General features: G+C 41.5%; 1 protein-coding gene across 1 annotated transcript in view; it reads left to right on the top strand.

The window, feature by feature from the left end:
• The window catches only part of LOC137341114 (transmembrane channel-like protein 7), a 39,427-nt gene that overhangs the window by 5,559 nt on the left and 9,740 nt on the right, over nucleotides 1-24,128 (top strand). The window contains exons 2-13 of the mRNA XM_068004046.1: nucleotides 1,405-1,660; nucleotides 3,214-3,362; nucleotides 5,366-5,527; nucleotides 8,432-8,526; nucleotides 12,214-12,353; nucleotides 13,205-13,352; nucleotides 14,600-14,773; nucleotides 18,311-18,474; nucleotides 20,244-20,367; nucleotides 21,608-21,705; nucleotides 22,438-22,621; nucleotides 23,810-23,940. Of these exons, the coding sequence (XP_067860147.1) occupies nucleotides 1,405-1,660; nucleotides 3,214-3,362; nucleotides 5,366-5,527; nucleotides 8,432-8,526; nucleotides 12,214-12,353; nucleotides 13,205-13,352; nucleotides 14,600-14,773; nucleotides 18,311-18,474; nucleotides 20,244-20,367; nucleotides 21,608-21,705; nucleotides 22,438-22,621; nucleotides 23,810-23,940 (1,825 nt within the window). The remainder of the gene's footprint in view (nucleotides 1-1,404; nucleotides 1,661-3,213; nucleotides 3,363-5,365; nucleotides 5,528-8,431; nucleotides 8,527-12,213; nucleotides 12,354-13,204; nucleotides 13,353-14,599; nucleotides 14,774-18,310; nucleotides 18,475-20,243; nucleotides 20,368-21,607; nucleotides 21,706-22,437; nucleotides 22,622-23,809; nucleotides 23,941-24,128) is intronic.

Genomic DNA, 24,128 nt, shown 5'->3' with positions numbered 1-24,128 from the left:
GATGTTTTTACTACGTTAAAGGTGCTATATAAATGAAAGTAGTTGTTGTTGAATGGAATATATACCGGGGACTGACAGTTTATGAAGTGGGTGCCACTTAGTGGTTTATTTCCCATAAACCAGTGATTCCCAACATATAGGCGGTGATTTTAGGAGGCAAATGTGGGTGCATTGGGGGCTCCAACCTGCCGGCTTCCGAGTTTCCCAGGGACCCACCTGTGTGCACGCGGGTGACCTGAAACCAGAAGTCCTGCCGGCAATTAAAGCCGGTGGGAAGACAGTTAAAGAGCCAAATATACCTCATTGAGGTAGTTAAGGCACTTTACCTGTGATAGAGTAAGTGATTGGAAAGATTTTTAACTTACCTGGGCGGCTTGCCCACCGCTTCTGATTCATGTCTGGTGAAGTCAGGTATGAAGGGCCGGATCAGGGTGAAAGAAATTAAATAAAAAAACATGCGATTAAGTGAAAACATTAAATGCACCGACCTTTGAAACCTGCTCCGATGTCGGACGACTCCCGCTCCGATGTCCCCCTCTTCACCCGCCCCGATCTCCACCCGATCTTCTCCTCTCTTCCTCCCCCCCCGATCTTCTCCTCTCTTCCTCCCCCCCCGATCTTCACCTCTCTTCCTCCCCCCCCCGATCTTCACCTCTCTTCCTCCCCCCCGATCTTCTCCTCTCTTCCTCCCCCCCCGATCTTCTCCTCTCTTCCTCCCCCCCTGATCTTCTCCTCTCTTCCTCCCCCCCGATCTTCTCCTCTCTTCCTCCCCCCCGATCTTCTCCTCTCTTCCTCCCCCCCCGATCTTCTCCTCTCTTCCTCCCCCCCGATCTTCTCCTCTCTTCCTCCCCCCTGATCTTCTCCTCTCTTCCTCCCCCCCCGATCTTCTCCTCTCTTCCTCCCCCCCCGATCTTCTCCTCTCTTCCCCCCCCGATCTTCTCCTCTCTTCCTTCCCCCCGATCTTCTCCTCTCTTCCTCCCCCCCGATCTTCTCCTCTCTTCCTCCCCCCCCCCCCCCGATCTTCTCCTCTTCCTCTTCCTCCCCCCCCACCCCGATCTTTCAGTCCAGCACCGGATGACGTCTCGCGCTCTCTCTTTCCCGCCCTCCCCCCGACTTGCGTTGCAGCTTCTGATGGCAGCCAGCCCGTCAATCAGGCTAGCTGCCGGGCATGAAACCCGGAGAGGACATTAACCACTATCAATCAATGTGCGATCGCGTCGGAAACGGTAAGTTTAGTTCATGCGGGTTTTCCATGCACACAATCGCCCTTCCGCTTCCCCGCTAGTATCGGGGCCATATTGTCTGTTTAATACTAATAATTACTGAACTGACTGGATTAAACTGACAAAAATTTACTGAGATAGTTCCTTGACAAACAAACAGGTATTTGCTCTTTCCTAACAGATCGGAGCTCACTGTCAAATATTTCTCTGCAACCCTACAATCAAACCAGCATTTTCACGGAACTGCCAAGTTACAAGTCAGTGAGAAGAACAACAAAATGCCAGTCTTCCAAAAATGAACAGCATCCTTCAATTAGGAGCTTAAAGATTGAGATTTCAAATTTAGAGCACATGTATGAAAAGGTGCAGCTATTTAAGGATGGCAATCAACCCCTGAGAGAGCTTCCTACAAGTTTGGAGGAGAAAAAGAAAGTGAGGTCTGTTCTGTCCCTTTACAGTAATGTCTTGTATTTATATTTTGTAAGTTTGGTGAATTATAGCCAGCTGTACTGTTTTGCCATTTTATGTGGTATTCATTTAGATTTAGATGCCATTTGCACAACATTCATCAACACTAAGAAGTAGCTAAATAAGGCTTATTAAAAATCTAGGATTATTCTAAAGACTACTTGAATATCTTTGCTCCCTGAGTGTTCCTCTGCCCTGCCATCCGTGGTCTCTGCTCTCAGTATGATTTTTCCTCCCTATGTCCCTCTCCCTCCATTATGTTCCTTGTTTCTCTCTGCCTGGTTGCCCACCTCCTGATGTGTTCCTGTTTCCCCAACTTGGGGTGACAGCTGCTGGAAGGTTTTACCTGGATGCCAGCTATGAGAACGCCTGCTCATAGGCTGAGAAACTCTGAGTTTATCATGAAGATCTGCATTTCTGCCCAATGGAACCATCATTTAAAGGGGTATATTGTGGTCAGGAGGATGCTATGCTCTCGTACATTTTATGGTGAGTTGTGCTGCTGCTCATGATAGTTTCCTGGTACCTGCTGTACACCGAGCCAAAGCTAAAACCCACATTTGTCCATTATCTAATGAATAACTAGTGACTATTTTCTTGGGTGGGGTCAAATTGGCTCTAAGATGACACCTCTGGCAAGGGAAGATTGGAACTAAGTCAACACATCCAGCAGTTTGATAGTCTGATATCTGAGCCTTAAACAGGCAAGCTTTCAGTACTCAGAGCACCACTGATGATTGACCAGCCAGTCTGGATTACCAATGACACCTGGAGGGGAAGACATGTTGAATCACCAGCTAATCCTTTAAGTCAGTGCTCTAACAGACAGCATTGGCTGGATGAGCAATGAGAAGCTTACCAGCGCTGTATGCTGCTTAGCTGCTCAGTTTTAATTAGTTAAACTCCAGCACACTTGGGGGCCCTGAAACCTTGATTTTTGTCAACCTCCACCAATGTTCTCTGTACTGAGGTAAATAAGGTGTGTCCCAACTGGGAGAGAGTGTGAAATTCATTGCAGACAAACATAAACTTGACTTGGGAAGATTTCTCAGTAGCTGTGTTTGGAGATTCTTAAATCTAAATTTCAGACACCCAACTGACCAAATAAAAAATTCCTCTTTCCATCCTGCCTGTTTCAGACCACGTTTTGACAATCAACGACCATTTCAGAACATGTTGGAAACTTTCTACAGAATGTGCTTAAATCCTAGATTTATAATACAGTGCAACCCCAATTCAACTTATTGATGGGAAGGAAGAGCAACACAAGGGATGGTTTTCACTTACACAAATGGCTTCAATCAAAAGGAATCTTTCAGAAACATACAGCTTAAATATTTATTACAGCAGGCTTCATTTTTGGGATGTGTGTAGTCCATTATACTCCACAGTAATAAATTCTATATAGTAAGTATGGGATGTCAGTCCAAAAATTCCTTCCGTTCAGATACTCTCAAAGGTGGATCAGTAAGTAACTGATCTAGTTCTTTGTTCATCGCATTTAAGTTTTATTTTTCCACAGAGAAAAGAGAAAGTGTGACACTGGATCTCTCACTGGCTGGGAGATATGGAAGCGAAGCCAGCAGAAGTCACTGAAGAGGCTCAAGGAGGAAGTGACAATTGCCATATCCCGGTTAGAACTGTGGAAGAGCTCTCTCAATGAGATAGAAGGTGCGAGTGACTGCTTTAGTGTGAGATCACATTCATAGCACAGGGAAGATCAAAATGTCGGATGCTTATGTGGAAACAGCCTTCTCAAGGTTTATCCATTTGAAAGGAGATGGTGATAACATTTTAATGAAAGTAAACATCAAAACTTTATTCTCACTGAGGATTTCAAATGATTGATACAGAAAGTAATAGATACCGGGGAGCTATAGATAGAGATGAAAGGAATGAGTTAAGGAAAGGACTTGCATTTATATAGTGCCTTTCATGATCTCAGGAGGTCCCAAAACATTTTACAGCCAAGGAAGCACTTTTTGAAATGTAGTCACTGTTGTAATGTAGGGAAATGTGGTAAACCGTTTGCATATAGCAAGGTCCCACAAACTGCAATGTGATATAGACCAGATAACCTGTTTTTTTAGTGATGTTGGTTACTAAGCAATAATCTCACTGGAGGGTGCAGATTGTTTATACAGACAATACCCACCATACCCCAGGGAGCATTTTAAGGCTGTAAATTTAATGAGAAGTTAAGATGATGTCATTAATCTCAAATTGATGGTAAATTTCGAAGAAGTTAACGAGGAAACAATTTCATTGTTTACGTAAGCAAAATAATATATACCAGGAACTGAAAATCCGCAGCACCTCGAGCACACTCCCACTGTAACTTTGGCAAGGAAGTGGTGCAAGAGCTGGTAATTAGGCTGAGACCCAGATATGCCCCTCGGGGATGACCTGTTGGGAGCAGAGCCTCCACCTGCCGCAAACAAGGCCATCGATGTAACAGAGGCTGTGGGTGGGACAGGGACACCCTACTTTGGAAGCTCCTGCATTCCTGGCCCTCAGAGAAACCTGGGGTAAGAGCGGCAGAGATACATCTGGTGAGACCAGGTGTACCATTCTGGGAATCAGTGGAAGTGGGGCCCACCTAGTTATCCAGGCTGGGATCATGGGCTGGACCGCTGAAGAAGAACTGGAATGTTTTTTTTTAAGTTAAATGCACCCCCTTACAAAGGGGGCACCTCAGAGATATTTCTGGGGACCGGGATGAGGTGGAAAAACTGGCATCCATCAACCGGCCACTTTTCCAGCTCTTCAGCGGGTGGGAACCCTAGATGCTCCTCTGGTGGCCTGTGCTCCCACCAATAGGTGGGGGTCAGCAGCAAAGGTCCTGGGTGGGCACGTCTCAGCATTTATGCCAGCGTGCGTCCCCTCAGAATTTTGGTCTCTATCTTTTTAATGTAACAAACTCCTGCAGGAATGTTACTTGTTGCCTGTAATTCTGACACTTTCCATTTTATTGATGATCCCATTTACTGATTGGCTTTGACATAATACTACATCTTACTGTAACACATGGAGGAAGATTTTCTCTGCTAGTCGGACTTCAATCATAACAATGTTCTTTGCACTCATGTTTGACATTTTGTTACAAATATCAAGAGTATCCAAGTTTTTTGACTTTGTGCGCTGCTTAGGTGCTTTCCATGGAGCCCCACAGGCTACATATAATATTACTCACTGAGTATTAACAGTAATTTGTTATCAATAGCCCTATGCAAACTTCCAAGCCAATAAAATTCAAACAGGACAAACCATTAAGTAAGAAATGTAACAGCAAACAGGACTGGGCTTTGTGGGCTGGATTGCTAGGGTTCGCAGACCATATTGGGCCCATGGGCCACAGTATGTACACACCAGCTTTGTACCAAATGTCTAAAATTATAGACTTTCAACTCACTCTGGTATTTATAAAGTTATGATATTCAGCATGGTTCAGCAGAGAATGATGAATATAGAGGGCGGACCTGTGTCTCCATCAGGATTTCTGTACTGTGAAAGTAAATGGAAAATACATTGTCATTTTGGAATATTTCCTTGAATCAAATAATAATTGGGTCGCATATGCTACACAGATTGAACAATTTAAATATTCAAAGGCTGGAAAAAGCTTTTGCTGGAATGATATTTAATTCATTACTTCGTACTGTGTTGCGGACTAGGTCGATATGGAACCGGCATCCAGTCCTACTTCACCTTTCTACGGTTTTTGGTTTTCTTGAATCTTTCTGCCTTTCTTTTGGTCGGTGGTTTTGTGCTCCTGCCGTGCATCTATATCAACAATATGAAACTCAATCAGACAGATACCGAGCACCTGAGGAACAGTGAGTACATCAAGAGTTTTGTGTCACACCAAGCCAGCACGCCAATATAACAGTCACTTTTAATACATTTTACACGTGTCCTTGTTGAAATGCAAGAATTTCCTGAGACGCATTAAATTGGTTCTCCAGGTATATGCACTATTATCTACCTATTTAGCTATCAATGCAGGGGTGGATACACATGTAATAGCCAGCACATTGAGGGATTTATTCTTCTTACACTGCTTTGTCTAACATTCCATTATTGGGCAGCATTTTTTGTGGTGGAGCGTTTCTTGTTTACAAGAATATTTGAGAATCTCTCACTGGAGTGAAGGGCCCCCTTGCTCCTTCATTGTGTTGTCTTGTGTTTTTTTGCATTATAAATTATGGATTTTGCTTCAGATCCTGAGGTGCTAATTTTATTTAAAATACATCTGTGTAGAAGTTATCCCCTATCTTTTTATTTCTATTTGTTTGTTTTAATTCAAAAGGGAAACCTTGTGAGATATCCCAAGGACCTGATGATCTACATCCCAGGGTTTTGAAAGAGGTGGCTATAGTGATAGTGGATGCATTGGTTGTCATCTTCCAAAGATTCTGGAATGGTTCCTGCAGATTGAAGGGAAACAAATATAACCCCACTATTTAAGAAAGGAGGGAGAGAGAAAACTGGGAACTACAGACCTGCTAGCCTGACATCAGTAGTAGGGAAAATGCTGGAATCTATTATAAAGGATGTGATAACAGGACACTTAGAAAATATCAACGGGATTAGACAAAGTCAACATGGATTTATGAAAGGGAAATCATGTTTGACAAACCTATTGAAGTTCTTTGAGGATGTAACTAGTAGAATAGATAAGGGGGAACCAGTGGATGTGGTGTATTTGGATTTTCAGAAGGCTTTCGATAAGGTCCTGCACAGGAGGTTGGTGATCCAAGTTAGAGCACATGGAATTGGGGGCAATATACTGGCATGGATTGGGAATTGGTTAACAGACGGAAAACAGAGAGTAGGAATAAACGGGTCTTTTTCAGGTTGGCAGACTGTGTCTGGTGGGGTATTGCGGGGATCGGTGCTTGGGCCCCAGCTATTCGCAATCTATATCAATGATTTGGATGAAGAGACCAAATGTAATATTTCCAAGTTTGCTGATGCCACAAAACTAGGTGGGAATGTGAGTTGTGAGGAGGATGCAAAGAAGCTTCAAGGGGATATAGACAGGCTAAGTGAGTGGGCAAGAACATGGCAGATGGAATATAATGTGGAAAACTGTGAAGTTATCCACTTTGGTAGGAAAAATAGAAATGCAGAGTATTTTTTAGGTGAGAGATTGGGAAATGTTGATGTTCGAAGGGACCTGGGTGTGCTTGTACATGAGTCACTGAAAGCAAGCATGCAGGTGCAGCAAGCAATTAGGAAGGCAAATGGTATGTTTGCCTTTATTACAAGAGGATTTGAGTATAGGAGTAAAGATGTCTTACTGCAATTATATAGAGTCTTGGTGGGGCCGCACCTGGAGTATTGTGTACAATTTTGGTCTCCTTACCTAAGAAAGGATATACTTGCCATAGAGGGAGTGCAACGAAGGTTCACCAGACTGATTCCTGGGATGGCGGGATTATCATATGAGGAGAGATTGAGTAGTCTAGGCCTGTATTCTCTCGAGTTTAGAAGAATGAGAGGTGATCTCATTGAAACATACAAAATTCTTACAGGGCTTGACCTGGGTAGATGAAGGGAGGATGTTTCTTCTGACTGGGGCGTCTAGAACCAGGGGTCACAGTCTCAGAATAAGGGGTAGGCCATTTCAGACTGAGATGAGGAGAAATTTCTTCACTTAGAGGGTGGTGAATCTTTGGAATTCTCTACCCCAGAGGGCTGTGGAGGCTCAGTCATTGAGTACATTCAAAACAGAGATCGATAGATTTCTAGATATTAAAGGCATCAAGGGATATGGGGATGGTGCAGGAAAATGGCTTTGAGATAGAAGATCAGCCATGACCATGTTGAATGGCAGAGCAGGCTCGAGGGGCCGGATGACCTACTCCTGCTCCTATTTCTTATGTTCTTATCTGCCCTTGCTACAATTGCCTTCGATTGCCCTGTTTGTTTGCTAGGAACAGAGATAATCCTGAAGAAATTGTACTGGGGTAGTGATGGGTTAGTCAGAGATTTCCCACAACCTAATCCATGTCCCCAAAGGCCCTTCAGTTTACTCCTTAGGGTTTTAGGTTTTAACACAGGAAGTGTTAGGTATTGTATTTCAAAAGTTCTATTCCATGAATCTTCATTTACACTACAGGTACCAGTCTTAGACGTGGCAGTACCCCATCGACACCATTGCTGCCGATCTCAGACGTGGCAGTACCCCATTTACACTGTCACTGCTGGTCTCAGATTGGGCAGTACTCCATTTTCACTGAGCTGATGCTTTTGGACCAGGCAACACCCACTTAGTGTCTGGCTGGAATACAAGTTCTTCACCCAAGGAGAGAACTCTGCACGTGTTTAGTTACAGGCATCCATAGAGCTCCTCGCCCAGCACTTACATTTCAGATGTTTCAACAATGGGATGACAATATCTGCATCATCTAAATGTTTAACTTACTGAATATAGGTTTAAAGGGAGCTCCTCTGCAGTGTCAAACCTATTGGTGTGAAATTACCCTCTCACCCTTTTAGCGGATCTCATTCTGCTTCTCTCCTAATCAGGTTCAGGCCTGACTCTCGATTTACATTACAATTTTAGCATTGGTGCAAAGTGTAAATCTCTTAGAACTGAAGTTGTAGTGTAAACACACCTTTATTGTTGCACTCTCATTGTAGCTCATATTCAATTATACTGTAATCAAGTAGGATGCTGAGGACTACTCAGTAAAACTAGATGCAAACATATCATTAACGATCTGTATTTCCAGTTTCCTTTTCAGTACCTGAATGCTTCAAGTATGATCCATATCATAAGGGCTTGGTTCCTTTTTATGTGTATATATTGGATCTGATCTCTGGGACAGTAAGTTATTATTTAAATTAAAAATGTGATTAAAATGAAATACTCTGGGTGTCAGATTATTAAATCCTAGGGTGAGTAGCTGCTAGTTCCCATGGGGTGAATTCACAACTAGCCATGATGATATTTGAAATCATGACCTCTGGATGGCAAGTCCAGTACAATAACCACTGGGCAATTTACCCCTCAAAGAATGAATGCAACTAAATTTGATCTCACACAGGTTTGTAGCATATACAGAAGAGGACTGACATTGAACAGCCCCTGCAAATAATGATGTGACTACATAATCCCTAAACCCACAACATCATGTTTGTGCGGTGCCCACAAAGGTCTGCCTCAGAAGCTGTGATTATTGCCTTGTGGTCTCAGTTCTAGTTTTTAATTGAAGCTTGTGAGGAATCATCTCTAAAATCTCCCAGTGTGGCTGTGTATACTGTAATTAAGCCAATTAACTCAGATAATTAGTTTGAGCTGGCATTCCTAATTGAAAGGATGTTTAGTATTTACAATTGAGGAGGTAGAGTGACAGAGTAATGGAAGATCTGATTGACCTGGTACACAGAATTAATTAAGAAGTTGGAAATGGTCTGCAATGATCAATGTATTTTTCTCTCTGGATTTTCCAGCCTCTTGATGGTTTGATTGGTGTGTCTGAGGAAGAAATATGGGTTCTCCATTGGCGACAGTGGTGTGAAGTGCATCTTTAACAAAAACAGAACCGTGCAAAGTTATCTCTTAAAATCACAAAGTACAATCAGGCTTACAAATAGGAAACAAAATCAGAATGTGGAAAATGGTGAAAAAAAAATCACATTTCAAATTTTTAAAAAATGATATCAAAAGTAATAAAGACAAATTAACCTATTTTTTCCTATCAATTAACAGCCTGGAAGCTATCCGCTGCTACAGCTACTGAACCATGATTTGTGAAAAAAATGTATTTCAAAAAATTGTTGAAGTAACTTGTATAATTTATGGATTTTCACCACAACAAAATAGTAACATGTGAGGAGGGCACCGTTTCTCCACAAGATGGCATCATTGAGCTGTTTTATGTTTTATTCAATTAGGTCTGCAGGCACCAATCAAAAAGTGGACACTTAACTTCTTTCACCACCTTCAGAATTGCTATTTGTTTAATTCTATTCTAACTGAAATAACTGTACCTTGAGTGTCCCATCTCACCACGCTCCCCAGTCAAGAGAGCAAATAAACTACCTGCAACGAGACTGCAGCCTACACTGCCTGTAACCAATCACCAGGAGATAAGCAAGACTGGCTTTGGCTGGCTGTCTATCTGATTTCCCATTCCTTCCCACCTGGCCTCCATGAACCACCATGACAACACAGGTCAGATTGGGAACACGCTTTATGTGGAATTGCAGGCATGAACCATACCAATCTCTGGCACAGTGATAAAGAACTCCAACAAAAGTTAGAGCAGGGCGAAGATAGTGTAGGGTTCCCAACACTCCCGGAATGACTCGGAGTTTCCCGGAATCGGGGGTTCCTCCCCCAAGCGCTGCCTCCAACAGCCCAGGAGGTCAGCGATTTAAATTTTCCACCTGACCCACAGAGCCGCGACCGCATGGAGTGCAGTTGGAAGGAGGCTGGAGAGTCCAGGCATTCAGGGAGTCTTGGCAATTGGCGGGGTGGGGGGGGGGGGGGAGGTCTTTAAAATGAGGGGGGTCTCAGAAATGGGGGCGGGGTTCCTCGGTTTCCCCTCTTCCCCAACCTCGGTTTCCCCTCTGCGATTGCCCACAGTTGACCTCCTGGCTCTTGGAATTTGTCGCACAACAGCCGCTGGCGTTAAACCATGAGCAAAAATACTCAACTACAGGGTACCCAACCTTTATAAAGTAAATGCTATAACATTTGTAGATGTCACATGGTCAGATGTTATGTGGTCAGAATGTCACGTGATCAAACCTCCAGGCATGCCTCCAACCAGAGGTGGCAACCATAAGATAGGGTGACACAGCTTTAATTATAATTGGCATCTGGCTTCATTCAACCAATATTGAAATTTAGTGGAGCGGCCTTTAGAGATCCCTAAATTATTTAACGACAATTAATGTGTGCAAAAATTTGCCTGGCACTTTCTTTTAAAGTGGAATTTAACATGTACGTATGCGTGTGTGTGTCGGCCTATGGCTGAGGGTGGGCAGGAGGCCTGGTCTCAGATCTCTGCCTCTGAAGTTCTTGATAGTTGAATGGCGCCAATATATATTCTTTTAAATAGAGAAAATTGTGCAACTGTTAATTTTATTTTTTCTGTGTGAGGGTCACTGTAGCATTCATAACAAAGTATTATAAAGAGCCAGAGCAAGAGACACTCAGAGAGAGAGAGAGAGAGAGATAGGTAGATAGATTGGTGCTGCCTGTAGGCCCTTATGTGTCAGTTACTCACTTCAGCCTGTGAGTTGGTCTAAAGAATTCAAGATCACTTATTTAAACCCTTGCACACAGCCTGTCATGTCTCATTTGGATCCTTTCACCGATGCAGGCAGCTGTGCTTGTTTTATAGTTTAATAAAATTATGCCTTTTTTAATTACATTTTTCTCCACAAAGCATTTGTATGACTTTTTTTGAATGTGTTAGGTTCAAAATTAGTTCAAGGAAATACTTTCTGAATTTTTTTAAAAATCAAAGTATTTAATGAACATTTTTAATAAACAATCGTTTATATACAAATAAAAACCCAGAAGGAAAGATTAAGTTTTAATTAATTACCAACAATAGATAGTGCTTTAACATAGTAAGACGCTCCCAGGCACTTCACAAAGCGGGGGAATTGGACACTGAACTAGAGTTGGGAGAAGGGATAGGAAAAGTGACCAAAGGCAGAGAGATATGTTTTGAAAAGGCTTTAGAAGGAGGAGAGAGGTAGCAAGACAGAGGGTTTGAGAAGAGAATTCCATACTGCAGGCTCTCAATGGGTGAAGGCATTCACCAATGGTGGACAGTAGTGAGGGAGGGGGAAGGGGAGCTGATGCACAGTGGGAAGAGGGGAGGGTTCAAGCTGGGATCCCCTCGTTGGGTACGGAGGGGTGAGGTCATGTTGGGATTTTAAATGAGGATGAAAAGATTTTGAAATCTGTTTGCTGGGGGCTGAGGATCCAATGGAGGATTTCGAGGATGGAAGTGACAGGTGAATGTGACTCAGTATGGGATAAGACATGAAGTTTTGCACAAGGTGAAGTTTATGTGGATGGATATCAGATGACGAACATTGGAGAAATCGAGCCCCAAAGCATCGATAATGGTTTCAGCAACAATGAAAAGGTAGTAAGGACAGAGGAGGTCAATGTACACATACAGGGATTAGGCTATCTTGTTGATGGATATGATGTGGGGTTTGATTCTCAGCCAAAGGTTTGAACAAGATACTGAGATCTGAGTGAGCAGTCAGGAAGTGGGATGGAAGCAGGGGCTAAGGTTTGGTTTTTCTGGTGGTGGTGAACAGTCTGGTTTCACTCTTTCCGATGCTAAGCTGAAGAAAGTTTTGGCTCAACCATAACTTGCAGCAGTTGCCAAGTAGTAAGTCGTCATTAGAAACACAATGGTGTGGTAACTAAAGGTGCAGATTGTGAATAGAAATCAAACTTGGGCTGTTAACTTCTAAAGTTAAGATTAAGATCTTTAAATAGTTCCTTCTCTAATGTTGATATTTGTTTTTTTTACAGGGATTCATGGAAGTTTCCTATATATTCTATGGGTATTATAAGTTTGGTCTATACCAGAACTTTATCTATAACCTCCCTTTGGCCTACCTGTTGACCATGTTCCTCTACTTCCTACTTTGCCTTTGCTGGATTGTAAAAAGGTTAGAACTTCCACAGCCCTTTGTACTTTCCCCATTTTAACCTTGGATAGACCACACTTAAGAGCATTGTGCACAGTTCTGGCTTCCATATTACAGAAAGGATGTAGAGGCAATGGAGAGGGTGCAAAAAAGATTCACGAGGATGATATCAGAACTGAGAGGATATCATCAGAAAAGGCTGAACAGGCTGGGACTCTTTTCTCTAGAAAAGAAAAGGTGACCTGATAGAGGTCTTTCCGATAATGATAGGCTTTCATAGGGTAGACGTAGAGAAAATGTATCCACTTGTGGGGGAGTCCAAAATTAGAGGTCATAAATATAATATAGTCACTGATAAATCCAATAGGGAATTCAGGAGAAACTTCTTTACCCAAAGAGTGGTATGAATGTGGAACATGCTACCACAAGGAGTAGTTGAGGCAAATAACATAGATGCATTTAAGGGGAAGCTAGATAAACATATGAGGGAGAAAGGAATAGAAGGGCATCCTGATAGGGTTAGATGAAATAGGGAGGGAGGAGGCTCGTGTGGAGTATAAATGCCGGCATAGACCAGTTGGGCCGAATGGCCTATTTCTATACTGTAGTTTCCACGTAACTCGATGTGAATTCAGTACTGTTGGCGCAAACACTAAATATCAAAACAGTCCAAGAAATTAAGTAAAATATATCTTCAAGAAAATATGAATCAAATGAGAGTGTGGAGGTAAGATGAGCTGTCTGCCTTTGCCTGTTTTGTGAGTTAGGATCTCCATCCTGCATCTGTAAAGGTGGTCTTGAGGTTAAGTATATGATTTAATGGGAAAACAGGTGCTCCCTCAAAGAATATAAAGGCTTTCTCTTCCCTCCAGGACAGTGAGTAGATTTAAACAGGAATGCATGCACGAGAAGGATTACCATACCAGACACAGTGCCAAGATCTTTGCCCTTTGGGACTTTTGTATCAAGGAAACCTTCATGGCCAAACTTAAACAACACAGCATTGCGAATGACCTGAAGGTATTGTAACTCAGTAGTTTACATTTAATCTTACTACAGTAGTCCTTCAAAATAACACTCTGAAATACTGTAACATGATCTGTCATATCGTTGTTTCAATAGGGAAACCACGAGTTTATTGCTCCTAAGCTGTGCTCTTTACATTTGGTTTCTAATTATATTGTTAGAGGTTCTACAATAATTGATTTTTCAGTATGAGATTGATAAAATGTCACATGACTGAATGTTATTTATTGGCAAACCTTAGATTGATCTGAATAAAAACAACATTAGTTATTAGAGTTGTGATGTCCCCAGCTATTGATTAGCAAGACTTGACCCTTGTTGGTCTGAAGGATACAGGAAAGACCAGGGACTGAACTATTGGGAAACATCAAACATTCTTGTCAGGCTGCAGTTGAATTCCAAAATTTGAGTGGATAGTTTATTTTGAGATGGAGAGTATAGAATTGTTATAGTACTTTACAGTTTGTTGTAAGCTGAACTATGTTTCCACAATGATTTTTTTTTCAGGCATGATATGGTTTTATGAATTGATTCATAAGCTACAGAAAGAAACAGTCTACACCATAAACAATGGCTGGTATCCAGCCCAACATCAGAGTGGTGTAAATATTTTGTTGATATATCAACTCAGTCATGTTGTTTTAATAGCTTGTGCCATCCCTCAGCAATGGGGACTATACGTCAGTGGAGGCTGTTTCCAGTAGCATTGCATTCCATAAGATAACTTATGAACATTATATACAGTACACTAAAATGAAAGTTAATGTATGGCCCACAATATGATGATCTCAATAGTGCATGATGACATTTTCATGTTGAGTGTTACTATCGTATTCTTACTTGCTTGCAACCAAAAGATTCACTGAGGCTTTATAAAATTGACATTTCTCAACAAACATCTTTAAGACGGACAGAAAGGGGAAAATGTGGTGCTGGGAAAAAATGTGAAACCCAGTCAAGCTTGACCTGATTGGATTAGGCCACCAATACATCTTCGTTGGCTTGATTGAAGTTGAGTTTCACTTTCTTGAAGTAAAACAGATTTCACAGTGATTTATCTTCAGAAATCGGAATTCAAAATGACACTTGTAGTGTTGATTGAAATACTGTAACACCTTCAATGACTAGGATTAAGCAGTCAGTTGAATGTATTTGCATTGAACTGGACTGAACAAAACTGAAGGTCTGAATCGAGGTTGGTTTCCTGATTGTTAGTCTGTGTTTTTTTTGGTTTTAACTAGATTGATTTAGCAGAGCAAATGTGCAGGAAAAGAAAAGCAGAACGGACCACAAAGGAGAAAGTGTTCCTCTACTTCATCCGTTTTATGATCAATTTGTTCATCCTGATTTTATTGACTGGAGCTTTTTACTCCATTTACCAAGCAACAAAATCATCTCAAAATTTCCAGCAGAAGGTCAGTACATAGACACTGTTGTTAAGGTTACAGGGCATTGAATAACTATATTACATACATCGAATTTACAGCACAGAAACAGGCCATTTGGCCCAACTGGTCCATGCTGGTGTTTATGCTCCACACAAGCGTCCTCCTACCCTACTTCATCTAACCCTATCTGCATATATTTCTATTCCTTTCACCCTCATGTGCTTGTCCAGCTTCCCCTTAACGGTACCCATGCTATTTGTCCAAACTACTCTATGTAGTAGCAAGTTCCACATTCTAGCCACTCTCTGGGTAAAGAAGTTTCTCCTGAATTCTTTATTGGATTTATTAGTGACTATCTTATAGTTATGGTATCTAATTTTGCATAAATATAAAAAAATATATAAATAGCCAATAAATATTTCTTAAAGGCAGCAGAAGCCATACTCTTTCAATTGAAGTCATTTGCCTTTAAAAATACATGTCCTGTTTATGCTATTTTCTCCCCCAGTTTTAGAGATTAATAAAAGAAATGGTCAAGTTCTTGAAAACCTCTCAGAAGACCTGAATCAGCAGCAGTGCACCTGATAATACTTCTAAAAGAGCTGTGGCATAATTACTTGTAGCTTATGGGCACAGTAGCGTAGTGGTTATGTTACTGGAGGTTTTTACTGGAAACTGGAAGCATGGACTAATAATCTAGAGAACATGGGGTAACTTCAACCCCCAAGAACAGGTGGGCTGGGGGCAGGTGGATAGTCAAAATTGTTGAAATCTTCCACTTCCGGGTTTAACTCAGACACATTAGGATGGGCGCACGCAACAGAAACCCAAAAGACCCGTCACCACTTAAAGCCGGCAGACCGATACTTAAAGGGGCAATGTACCTCATTGTGATAGTTGAGGCATTTAATTTTTTGTGTATTAGAAATGTAAAACAAATTTAACCTTACCTGTTGGGGTTTCCCATCATTTCTGATCCACATCAGGTGAAAGCAGGCGGGAAGAGCTGGATCCATAAGGTCTGCTTGTGGGCCCAGAGGAGCAGGAGTGCTTCATCCAGGCTCAACAGCTCACTTGGTGCGATCGGCTGCCCCCTCCCCCGTTGGTGCAACTCCCCCCTCCCCCGTTGGTGCAACTCCCCTCTCCCCCTCCGATCTTCTCCAAGGCCCACCCAATGTCGTCCACGAACCCCCACCACCCTCCGCCCATTTCTTCCACGACCCACGATCTCTCTCTCCCTCCCTCCTCTCCAACTCCCTGCTCCTTTCCCTCCCAACTGGTAGTCAGCCTGGCGCGTGGGAAACCCGGAAATACAAATACTTACCTTCATATGAGTTGCGATCACAGATTGCGACGCACTCACTTGACTTCCGGGTTCCCCACGTGAATATCTACGCAGGCGCTGGGTTCCCGGCTCCGAGCTAAAATCATGCCCCATGAGTTCAAATCCCACCACGGCAGTTTGAGAATTTGAATTCAGTTCAAAAAAAAATCTGGAAATAAAAAGCTGGTATCAGTAAAAGTGACCACAAAGTTGTTGGATTGTTGTAAAAAACCAACTGATTCACTAATGTCCTTTAGGGAAGGAATCTTGCTATCCTTACCCAGTCTGGTCTATATGTGATTCCAGTCGCACACCAACATAGTTGATTCTTAACTGACCTCAGAAGTGGCTTAGCAAGTCACGCGGACTGCTGGGTGGACCACCACCACCTTCTCAGGGGCAACTAGGGATGGGCAATAAATGCAGGACTTGCCCACATCCGGAGAATGAATTTAAAAAACATAGGCATGGTACTTAATAGATAATATTATTTCAATTTTTAAAAAAATTAGGAGCATCATCCTCAGAATTATAGGGGTGCAGTCTTTTTAATTGGTAGATGATGGTGATGTTTACATAATACAGCTTGGCTTTCCAAAAGCATTTGATAAGGTTTCTTAAAAGGCAATTATAGCCAAATCAAAAGTCACGGAATAAAGAAAGTAGCTGTATATTGGATAGGCCACGTAACAAAGGACAATGACCGATGATAGTAATTCTAATTGTACAACTGCAGAGAGAGGAATAACCCAGAGATCAGACCCAGGATTTTTGCTGTTCATTATATTTATTAATGATTTTGACACAAATGGAAGGTAGATTGTCTGAGTTTTTCGATTATATCAATTTGTGTGGAAAAGTCACCTCTTGAGGAGAAAGGTTACAATTAAGACATCTACATAAATTGGCAACTGAGTAGATGAATGTCAGCTGGTATTTAAAAGACCCTTCATCACAGGTTGAGGGAGATATTCAGAAGGTTTAATTCTTAAAGTAGTTTGGAACCATTTGCTCCAAAATCCATCATAGTGGCTGTTGAGAAAGTTTGTGTTGTCAATTGTTGGGATGAAGAGATGAAACTTTTGCTCTAATCTCATAATATTTGAATATGCTGTAAATACTGTCAGGCACAGTCAGTGACACAATGATATCATGCATCACCAATCACATCATTTACAAACCTAGTAAAATGATAAACACATCATTGAGCGCTGAGAAAAGTAATGCTTGTTGGAACTAAAAATTGTAAATATCATAAACAAATTAAGGGTTCCAGTTAAATAAAGAGCATCGGGAAAAAATTAGTTTTAATTATCAAACATTGAAGGAGGTCGTCTATTCTCATAAATCAAGATTAAGCAAACAAAACACCTGAATTTTGAAAATAATGAATGAAATTGCTAAAATGGGTGTCAAGAGGTACTTTAATGACAAATCATGATAGGAAACCTAGATAACATGATTGAAAGCTAAAGAAGACATGGATTAATTTGTAGATTAAGGCAGTCAAACTTTGATTAGTATATTTATGGACTAAACAGTCACCAAATGCTGGAAATAGCCCAGTTTAATATCAAATTTGGGAACCTACTAGATGACAATTTATCTACAGCTCTGCACAATAAGCATAATTTCAGCCCAGTGAGAAATGGGAAGAAATCATTGGTCCTGAAATTCATGGGCTTGGGAGGGCAGTATTTGGTTGTAAATTGGGTGGGGCTGGAACATGGGACAGGATCCAGTTTTACTTTTAAGTTGTGAAATTCAGATAAGAGGAGGCAGGTTCTTGTGCCCGTCCGCTATGATTGTGGCGTCATTGCAACAGGTGGGATGACATATCCCACCAGCGCCATCTTTACGAGAGCCAAGGTAATGTACACCTGCATGAAACAGGCCTACTTACTGCACCAATATGGCAGCGGGGACCTAATACCAGTTTTCCAGGGGCAATTGAAAGCAGAGTTAGGAAAGTGGCTGCTGCAAAATGTTTTTTTTTCAAATCTTCACCCTTTGGCCTGAATGGCTACCACCCCTCCCCAACCACCTAATATGCTGCTCCAATAACACAGCATAAATGGTACGGAGGCCAGCCCCTATATTAAAATGACCCAGTCCAGGGATTTGGACTGAAGGTCCAGGGTAGGGCAGACGAGCATATCGGGTAGAGACTGGGGCTCCAGGAATTTGAGGGCCATTGTGTGTATTTTTATATTTATTAAATAATGCATTCTTCTTTCCAGGGGAGTGAAAGCAAGAAATTTGCTTTTGTCACTGAATTCTTCATGGAATATCTTCCATCCATTGTCATTACCATCAGTAATATTCTTCTGCCGTTCTTATTTCGGATAATTGTCCGATATGAAGAGTATCCACCAAACACTGAAATCAATTTGATATTAATCAGGTAAATCTCCTACAATGAGATGCTGTGGCTTTTGACAGTCTGACACAAAGGGAAGGTCAGCAATGTTTGAAAATGTAATTTATTGCACTTTATATGTCAAGTCTATTCTTCCAGAGATTGGTACAATCTAGTTTTTTTTTCCCAGCAGAAATGATCCAACTAACTTCACTTCAGTCACCGTACATGTATCATAAGATTACTAGTTGGCCTTAAAACTCACAACAAACAGTTTCAATCAGTTGCAGTATCATTCACTGTGTGTTAAGGGATGGTTTAACATCCTGGGTTGTGCCTGGAACAACTCAAACATGAAGTTCTCTTGGTCGTTATTGCCTAACTATGCAGCTACAACATTGCAATAATAAACAGAAAAGAAAGAACTTGTGTTTGTGCATCACTTTTCATGTCATCAGGACATCCCAAATGCTTCATAGGCGATGAATTACTTCAGAAGTTAAACCTGTTATACAGGTAAACGTGGCAACCAATTTGTTTTTGATAGTGTTGGTTAAGGGATAACTGTTGGGCAGGAGACTAGGAGAATTGACCGATTCTAATTCGAATAGTGCCGAGGGATCTTTTATGGGCCTTAGTTTTAACCACTCATCTAAAAAAACAGCACCTGCAACAATGCAGCACTCCCTAGGTACTGCACTGAAGTGTCAACCCAGATTATGTGCTCATGTCCTGGACTGGGCCTTCTGACTGGAAGCAAGATTGCTACCACTGAGACAAGTTGATAGAAGAGAAAAAAAATACATTTAGCTCCTTGATGGCTCATTGAGTGAAGGAGTCCTGCAGACTGGGAAGGTCCCAGGTTTAATCCTTGGTGTGTGCTGTTACCCAATCTTGGCTGAGGAAAGAGTAGGGATTCTACGGTTGGTCCTGAGTTAAGAAGGCTGAGGTGGGGAAATTGGTCAAGGTTCTTTCTGATCGCTATCTTGCAATCCATTCACTGGAATTGTAATGGCCATCAGGTGAGATTCTATAGCCATGCATATCTCCAGCCTTACATACAGTACCCATGTGGTATTTTAACTCACCACTGTAGGGAAATAACTACTTTCCCAGTGGTTTGTGGACCTGGATAATAGCAGTCAAAGAAAGTCACCCTTTACACGGTAGTTTCGTTAATCAGAAGTGATTATTTCATGATTCAAAAGTTCACACGAGTACGAAGAAAAGTAAGCAATACATACAACCTTAAAAACCAAGGATTTCAGCATTAAGGCAGTTTGATGATCTTCTTGTATCTGAACGTTCTTTGTCTTCTTGTTGTTGGAGTTTCTTCTTCCAGGCGAAGCATCATCAAGCTTCTCTGACTGCAGCTCCCTCGACTGTTGTGCCTCCAACTGATGACTACTGAAGCACTGGGAAAGCAGGATTTCCCTACACCACTGTCTCAATACTCGACCTCCTACAGCTCAAACCGCCAAATTAGTGTGAAATTTCATGCAGCTTTGGGCCAGGATTTTTACAGATATGGGGAAAAATTGATTGTTCTGAAATGGGCAGCATAAATCAATCATCATAACACCACCAATTTTTAATTATAACACCACGTGTACTTTTAACAACTGAACCAACAGCGGGTATGGAGTATAACCGACATCATGTTATCCAGCAACAGAGAATAATATTTTGAAGGACCAAGCGGGGGGGGGAAAAAAAACAAGAAAATGTCTTTCCTTAAAGAGAAAGAGAAATAATGATTTCTGTACTGTATAAGGTTTTATTGTCTTTGACTTTCTCGATCTATTTCAATTTAGGAGTGTATTTTTAAGACTGGCCAATTTGAGCATGCTGGTGTTCTCCCTGTGGCAGCAGATCACCTGTTCTGATGGCAAAAGCAAAAAGGACTGCAGAGCCTGTGGTTACAACTTACATTACCAGGTGAGGGAAAAAAACACTAATAGCAGCCTTATCAGAGAGCTCAGTGGGGCAATACATCAGTTCACCGGTATGTGGAGCCAAAGAGCAGTGGGTTACAGGTCTGATCTCGCAACATCACAGAGTAAGTCTTATCTGCTCCTCTGAGCTTTTGATTTCATCAGTGGTGTTGTGGAGAGAAAGGGATAATTTGGATATGAGAGTCTTCACTGGGCCACTATCATTATCCCTTGTGACAGCAAGAGTGCCATTGCCATTGTCCTGGGAGAGTAAGAAATAACTTGCATTTGGAGATCACCTTATCACATCCTCAGGATGTCCCAAAGTGCTTTGCAACCAATGAATTATTTTGGAAATTAGTCACTGTTGTTACGCATGCAAATGTGAAGCCAGTTGTCCCACAAACAACAAAGAGATGGACAATGGTGGACAGTAGTGAGGGAGGGGGAAGGGGAGCTGATTCGTTGAGGTTGGTCGTTTGGCTAGGACACTGAAAATTCCCTGCTCTGCTTTAAGTAATGCCTTGGGATCTTTTATGCCCACTAGAACAGGCAGACATATCGGAAAGACATGACCTCCAAGAACACAGTGCTCCCTTAGCACTGCACTGATGTGTCAGCCTAGATTATGTGCTGAAGTCTTTGTGTAGGACATGAACCTATAGTCAGTCTTCTGACTTAAAGGCACGAGTGCTACCAACTTAACCAAGCTGGCATTAGTATAAGTTTGGGATGAATCAGTGGAAAGAAAGTGAAGAAACTATGGCAGCAAAGGGTATAAAAAAGACAAGATTCTTATCCAAGCCATTCTGTTACTGATCAATGCCGTCTACTTCGGCTGAACGGATACATTTCTCAGAGAAGTGACCTGAATTGTAGGATGCCATTGTACAAAACTAAATTGCTTTTGGTGAGCCAATACAGTGAGCCAAAAGTGTGTGATTTCAGTTTGAGCATTTCATGTGCTATATTCAGTTCAACCTTTTGCTGCCGAAGGTAGTGTTTTGTTATCAGGCAATGTCCTAAATCTTTTTGGACCCATTGTTTAAAAACAGTACCAGGGAGAGTCTTCAGAATGTTAAACCAGTAATAATACTTTATACTTCAAACACCTGTTGCCGCTACCTACAATTTAAATACAGGATCTCCTTGCTGTACAATCTCTCAGTAAGTAAATAGCATTACGAGATGAATGTCACTTTTGTCATCATGTTTACTGATATTATTTCTGCTTCATCCTCCAGTGTTGGGAGACTAAGATTGGACAAGAAATGTACAAGCTGATGTTGTTTGACTTTCTGGCTTGCCTCAGTGTCACATTTTGTGTGGAACTTCCAAGAAAGTAAGCAATTTTTAAAAATAATTTCCGTGTGCACTAGAACTGAGAAGGTTAAGGACGACCTGACGGGCGTCTTAAAGACTGTGCAGGATTATGATAGGGTTAAAAAGTGATAGATTGTTTCTACTGGATGGCAAGACAGTAACATGAGGGCACAAATTTAAGATAATTACAAAAAGAATTTAAAGAGGATAGAAAACATTTCTTTTCGCAGAGGGTGGTGAGAATGTGGAACAGTTTGCCACGAAAAGTTGTTGAAGCAGAATCCATAAATTCTTTTAAAGCGGAATTTTATTATAGCTTCAAAAACAATATTAAATGATATGGGAAGTTAGCAGGGAAGAATAACACGAGTGCTGACTCGATGGGCTGAATGGCCTCTTTCTGTGCTGTAACATTCCATGATTCTATATATTACGTAACAGAAAGCAGCATAACACCCAACCCTCCACAAGCAATGCCATGGAAGATCTGCTAGTTTTAAATGATTGGAAAAAGTTCTATAATTTAAAAAAAAATTCCTAAGCTTAGGATTTAGCTTAGGATGTATTCAAAATTTATTCTATCTGCAATTTAATATGCATGTCTCTTCAGTTCAAACAAACATGTTTGTATTCCATTAACTGTTACTGCATGTGAGTTCCATTATCTGCCCAGACCAGAAAACAGTGGACAGTGTTTCTTTAAAGTGAAGCAAGAGAATGAAACTACTGAATAATGTTTTCCATTGTTCAGATTCATAGCAGCGCATATTCCCTTTGAGTTAACCAAAATGTTGCAGAAGCAGCAGTTCCTGATTCCTGAGAATGTTTTGGATATTGTTGATGGACAAACTGTCGTCTGGCTTGGAATGTTTTACTCTCCGTTACTGCCACTTCTCAACAGCATCAAATATTTCATCATCTTCTATGTGAAAAAGGTGACGAGAAAAAATAAGAATGACTGTGGCTAAAACTTTGCTTTGAATTAAAGACAGTCAGCCAGTGATAGTGTGCTGAGTGACAGATAAGTTCAAAGCAATCATCTGTCTGTAAAAGTGATCCTGTGGTAACTCTAATGAATGAACACTGGACAGAAAAATCCCTGGTCACCAACACTTAATCCGTAAAAAGACTGTACACATAAGAAAAATATTCTACTTGTGCACGTATTAGACATGCCACTAGTTCACGTACAAACACAAACAGGCCAATTTTGCACATGTTCATCATAGGATCCCAATTAGCATCTTCAAATCAGGCTCCCACCTGAAATAGGTGGGCACTTGGGCCATTCATATGGAGGCCCCAGGAAAATGGCGGCAGGAGGGAACGGGGCAGTAAGCATAGCACCACTATTTTCGGGCCACTACCCATTCCCGCCCGGTGGAACAACTTAATATCAGCCCTGGTGAGTTTGAACCGATTGGCTCTTTCCTTGCATAGCCTAAAACATTGGGAATTGGGTTTTATGCAGCGTTGTTATTTTCACTGTAAGTGACAAAAATTGGTATTTAAATCTTTGTAATTCAGAACACAACATTGTGTTCCCTCCTTGACAGCCTTTTGCATACAGATGGAATGGACAGGGAAATGTGGATATGTTTTTGTAAAAACAAAAATGTTTTGAAAACGAACCATGGGGTGGTTTGCCTCCCAACCAGACCCGCCATCTCTGTATTTCCAAGGGCAGGCACTGAATCATCATGTCCCATTGCCTAGCCTCTATTTCCAGCACCCCTGCTGCTCATTAGAATCATTCAAACCCAGACTCCAGAGATGAATGGGCAATCTAGCTCACGACATCATCTAACCCTTCACTTAATGTTTTGAGCTGAGAGTGAGCTGAATAACAGTGAACTTTAGTTATTCTTTAAAATGAAAGACAATCAGTACGCCGTTGTATTTTTCATAAACTAGTACGTACATTTATTTATTTTTTGCTTATTCTCTCTGTGGTGTGGAAAAAAGTCAGCAACTCATCATCAGCCATGATCTTATTGAGGCTCGAGGGGCCGATTGGCCTACTCCTGCTCCTATTTCTTATGTTCTTATGTTCATCATATCTTGAAAGTGCCAGCCTGTGGCCCAAGTATAATGGCTTCTCTTTTTCTTGATTTTATCTGCAGCACACTTTGTATAACTACTGTCGTCCTGGGAAAAGATTGTTTCGAGCATCCAGCTCTAAGATTTTCTTTCAGTTAATATTACTGTTTGGACTGGTTGTAGCATGTGTTCCTGTCATTGCCAGTGTAGCTACGTAAGTATCAATCTCTGCAAAAGAGGGAACAGTTCCCACTCCTTTATTATTTGTGGGAGGAGGGAACTAGGGGAGGAGGGAGTAGCTAGAGTTCCACATTTGTGAAAGGGTTTAATTCTGGAATACCTCTCAGTATGAGGAAAGACCACTTGCCTCAGTGCAGTAATGCAAAGCTATTTTCAGGCCTG

Source organism: Heptranchias perlo, chromosome 23 (assembly GCF_035084215.1).
Source record: "Heptranchias perlo isolate sHepPer1 chromosome 23, sHepPer1.hap1, whole genome shotgun sequence".
Classification (NCBI taxonomy): Eukaryota; Metazoa; Chordata; class Chondrichthyes; order Hexanchiformes; family Hexanchidae; genus Heptranchias; species Heptranchias perlo.
This window is presented reverse-complemented; position numbering and strand designations above follow the sequence as displayed.